This window comes from Limulus polyphemus, unplaced genomic scaffold (genome assembly GCF_000517525.1).
Source record: "Limulus polyphemus unplaced genomic scaffold, Limulus_polyphemus-2.1.2 Scaffold1280, whole genome shotgun sequence".
Lineage (NCBI taxonomy): Eukaryota > Metazoa > Arthropoda > Merostomata > Xiphosura > Limulidae > Limulus > Limulus polyphemus.
The window spans coordinates 25,177-30,449 of record NW_013666890.1 but is presented as its reverse complement, the minus strand read 5'-3'; the positions used below and the strand labels follow the sequence as shown (position 1 = coordinate 30,449).

Sequence of the window (5,273 nt, the reverse complement as noted above, 5' to 3'; positions counted from 1 at the left end):
AAACAAAAACATGCTAGTTATAGCTTGGCACCAACTTTAAACAAACAGGGATCACAGTAAAATCATAGAGTGGTGAGAAACAAAAACATGCTAGTTATAGCTTGGCACCAACTTTAAACAAACAGGGATCACAGTAAAATCATGTAGAGGGGTGAGAAACACAAACATGCTAGTGATAGCTTTGCACCAACTTTAAACAAACAGGGATCACAGTAAAATAATGTGGAGTTATGAGAAACACAAACACGCTAGTGATAGCTTAGAACCAGCTTTAAACAAACAGGGATCACAGTAAAATCATGTAGAGTTGTGAGAAACACAAACATGCTAGTGATAGCTTTGCACCAACTTTAAACATTTTATCGTAGAAACAAGCATGGAAACTTATTCCTTTGTTGGCTCTAAATATATCATATGGGAATGGACCTGATGATTTGGCACAGACAGTGATTTAAAATGATTTTGGTGGAACAGCGGTAAGTCTACGGAGTCGCAACGCTAAAACCCGGGGTTCGATTCCCCGCTATGGACACAGCAGGGTAGCTCAATGTGGTTTTGCTATAAAACAGAAACACACACTTTTGGTTTGCATTTAAAAAAGTTAGCTTTATCAGCTGGGTACTTGCAATTAACTAAATTAGCAGAACAGTTATTAATATCATTAACCAGTGTTCATTTCTGGCCTATCATTGTGAGTACCATTATAATTTAGGACGTATGGAAATTTACTTTTGTAAATATCACTTGACTTATTATTTTTCGCAGAAACTTATTTTTTTCTTTAAAATCACATTTAGGCTTCTCTCAGCACTTTCTAAGCCTAAGCCTACATAATTGTTATAGCCACAGGGAGAATTAGACCTGAGCCTTTTTTAGTATCATCCGTTTCCTCAACACTCTTGGAAAACGAAGTCATTTTCTGTAAATTGTGGGCTTGAAATTCTACTCCGCGTTTTATTTTTCCTCTTGCGGTACCACTTAGACATACTTGATTTAAAGTTCATAGCGTTTTCTGTTTGACTCTGAAAGAAGTTTTAGCATATTTTATTACTTCCTGTATTCAACTCTATGTGGTTGTTAAGCCTAAGAGTCGTAGTGTTAGACTCACCTGATAGTATGTTTAGCGTTCTTTTTTTATTGCATTAATTAAGCATTGTTATATATTTATGACCGATTCAGGTATTCTCTTAATTTCGTATTTATTATTTTGTTTCTTCATAAACACTAGTTGTTGTTTTTTATTGTACTATAAGTAAATTACTGAATCTAACTCGACACAGTTTAAACAGTAACATGTGTCGTTGTAAAACTGGTCAAAATGCCACTCCTCTCTATAGTTTCACAGTAGGAGTGGCTTAATGAGTTTTCTTTTGTCAAAAGACATGTTAGGGAAAACTGGAAGAAAATCAGGCATGTTTTACCAATGTTACGTTTTTTTAAAGAGAGTTAATTCAGCGACAATAGTTCAAGCCCACATCCAGTGTTTCTATGTTCCATAAGTAAGGTATCCAATATTACTTATTTATTGTTACTTGTATTGGTTAGACTGCTTGATATATAGAAAATGATTACTTTTAGTTTTATTTTGTTATTGTACTTTTATTATCGAGATTATTTTACATTGTTAGCTTATTATATCCTTAATATTCTAAGCTGACTGAACCCTGCAAGTAGTCCCTTAACTCTTGAGGCCTAGGCGCTTTGCACCTCCTATTGCTATGCCTTTGATCACAGTGTCAAAACAAAGTTAATTACTGTTGTGGGCAGGAATCGTGCTCTCATGCAAGCTATAGATGTGTTTTAATTCTATGTTAAGAATAAGGATGTTACTCGTTAGAATAAATAGTAGTTTACTCCTATAAATTCACTGTCGTAAGTGAACGGATTTGACAGAAAATCTGGTGATTGCTAAACTGAAGCCAACTACAAACTAGCAAAACTGGGCGTTTCCATTTCTCCTCTAACATTAAACTTGTTACGTATTATTTTTATAGCAAAATTGTGAGAGATTCATTAATTTTATTCTATAGGAAAACAAAACAAAAAACAACTTCCATTTTATTTTCCATACCCTCCTTACAATTTGATGCTTCGTTTGAATTTAAAGAATGTGTTATACTAGTAGATGGTCGTTGAAATAATTCAACGGTAATTTTCCTAAAAATAATGAGGAATAAATATAAAATGTGCAGTCAACCCAATCTCTAAGATTAGAGCGTATATGCAATATTATTGTCTAGTGGGCCATTTATAACCAACTTTTCTTATTCCATTTATTACATAAAAAGGAGAATTACGTTTGCTTTTAAGCAAAGGAGATAAACTGCAATGCATTGTTGGCAAAAATGTTTGATTTTCGATGCAATTAGTATATCTAGCACAATAGAGCGCACAAGTCCGCTAAGTAGCCGCGGATATTTTTTCCGCTGGATGCTACCGTTGCTTGTCATTTTTACTGAGCGCAAGAAAAGACAGCTACCGAAGTGAGCGCTTTTTGACAGTTGTCATTTCTATAATACATGTCAAAAGGGAGATATTCAGTTCAATTCAAATCAGTTTATTTGACATGGTACAATAAAATCATGAATGCATGCAATACCCACATGATATATATATATATAACCGATGAACAATAAGTATATACTAAAACGCATTCCCCTCTTTATGCGTTTTTTCCGTTCATGCTTTCTACCTTCGAAACATTTCTTTCACTTATTCGACGGAGGAAGTACTTTTTGTGTAAAGTTCTCCCCATAAAAGAAATGTTTTTGTTCTTAATAAGTTTTTTTCTTTCTCAGACTGACCGTTCAGCACACACGAAAACTGACGGATAGATGTTGATATCAATGTCATTTTAGGAATTGCAAAAAAAAAATAAGTAATTTTCCTGTAATGTACTCTTGAAAAGTATTTTGATATTGATATATAACTTGTTTTTCTACGAACCGTTCAGAGCGTGACAGACAGACATTTGGCTATTACATGCGACAATTTATTGTTATGTATATTCTTCATATTCGATTAAAACAAAGCACAATTACCAACATACAAATACTGATACGTTTGTTAACTATATAAAAAGCTTAAAAGTTACAAGATTCAACAAGGCGAATATAAGATTATGGCTTAATGACTCTAACTATCGGTTTTACTATCCCACCTGGTCAGCTACCGTCTCTGTCTGAGTCTTGAACCTTCCTACTGAGGGCTTCTAGTTGGCGGGTCATATCTAACCCCCATTCTTGATTGTAGTTCTCTAGTTAGCAGCTTGTGGTAGGATGGTGATTAATTTTCACTTGTCAGCTACGCCAGTGAGTTTTTGTTAACTATACCGCAATCCTGAAAAAGAAAACAAGCATTATAAAAGAAGTGAAAGTACAAGGGTCAATCAGGCGAGTTTTAGGATGCAGAGCTTTAAGTTACCAGATCACGATATCCAAAGCACGTATGATCAAGCGATGGATACGACGTCTACAGTCATCAATAACCATCGAGTCTGTCGGACAGATAGCTGCTGGCCAGTAGGATTCTAGTGAATCTATTAATTAAACTTGAAGCTGAAGTATTATCCCGCAGAATCTCATTAGCATTCATTTGACCCACACCCCCCACCTCAATGAATTTTTGGGTCATTTGAATTGTAAATGTTATCTAACTTAATACCTAAAAAATAATTGTATTTCCCGTTGTAAGTAACACAAACGATGTTTGAGAAATTATTGGCTAAAAATAAGTTGAAACCAGAAAAGAAAATTAATTCAGTCACATTCTTTTTTGTGAGCATTTTATCATTTGTTCTCAGTATGATATATGTTCAGTTGCCATTCGATACAAGATAAAGAACTTCAATAATACTTCAAATGACTATTCAGCACTTGATATATAATAGGAATAAATTATTTTGTTCTTGAGAGAGGTGAATCAAAATTTTAATTATCCTGATTTGCATAAATAAAAAGTACCGTAAGTAAACATTTGTTAAAATATATGTAAAAATAATTTTTGTTGTTTCGCTTTTCCAAATACAGCATGTAAAATACTTGTTGTGATAAACTGTATTCTTAATCTTTTACAACGTTCGCACGAGAACTGTTTTTACGGATAACACAGTTAGCAGAATCTGAATTCATCTAGAACAGTTAAATTTGATCATACACAGAAGGAAATTGAATAAACCTTCATAAACATGCACACAGTTTTTCTGTGGGATGGAAAAGTGATTATCGATTAAACATATTTTATCTCATTGCTAAGGTGTAGATCAGTATTTTTTTCACAATAGTTTCTTTCATAAAGTGTTTGTTTGTAGTTTAAACACAATGGGCTATATGTTCTCTGCCCACCACGGGTATCGAAATTCCGCAAACATGTTGCTATGCTACTGGGGGACTTTCATAAAGTGAGATTGAGGATTCCGTACTTGTTTGAAACAAGAGGAATCTTCAATAGCCGCGGCACTTGAAATTCTTTTAGGCAGGATTAGGGTAAATTAATCTATGAGACCTTTGGCGTGATTAAATACATCAATCGAAAGGGTTTGACCTCCTGAGTCCAAAACTGTAATTAGATTTGAAATCGGTTAAGCGATGACGGAGCTATGAGCTAAAAGTTTGTACTTTGGGTGGAAAAAATACAAAAAATCCTAGAACTGTTCTATGATCAGCTATCCTAAAAATGATAACCATCTTGTTATAAAAAGGGAGACGTAAATGATTTAACATAATGAGTACTAGTAAACCACGTTGATTTTAAAGTATACCACAAACATTTTAATTTTACAGTCTTTGAGTGACGTTTTCAAAGGAAGCTTAGATTAATCATATTAATGTTGTTTCAATGTAGATATGATTTTGACGCTTTGAGCAAGAAAAAACAAAGAGACTCTCGATAATAAAACTAAAAATGTCATGCTTCATAATTTATATTTTTTTCTTAGTTGTACGAGTTAAATGACGATCCTCAGAGGAAGGAATTCCTGGACGATCTCTTCCAGTTCATGCAGAAAAGAGGTGAGTTAGGTGTAGCAGTTACTACCGTCATACAGAGAACAAGCAATATTCAGAAAGTGATTAAAAGTACGTTTAAATGTCTTGAATTATCCAATCGTCAGAAACAATTACCAGAAATTGGGCTTTTTAGTATAGCAGATATTTTCGTCTTAAATATTCTACTCAGCATTGTGGTGTTTTGTTATTATCGTTATTTTGGTACCCAGATTATGTATCGTTAAAATTTTCTTAAAAATCAATATAGAATAACTATTCTAATGTTTT

At 33.6% G+C, this 5,273-nt stretch overlaps 1 protein-coding gene across 1 annotated transcript in view; it reads left to right on the top strand.

Annotated features, from left to right (window-relative positions):
* The window catches only part of LOC106462912, a gene marked incomplete at its 3' end in the record, with an annotated part of 131,415 nt that extends 126,406 nt beyond the window's left edge, over positions 1-5,009 (top strand). The window contains exon 6 of the mRNA XM_022390317.1: positions 4,937-5,009. Coding sequence (XP_022246025.1) covers positions 4,937-5,009 — 73 coding nt within the window. The remainder of the gene's footprint in view (positions 1-4,936) is intronic.
* Between the last annotated feature and the right edge of the window lie 264 nt (positions 5,010-5,273).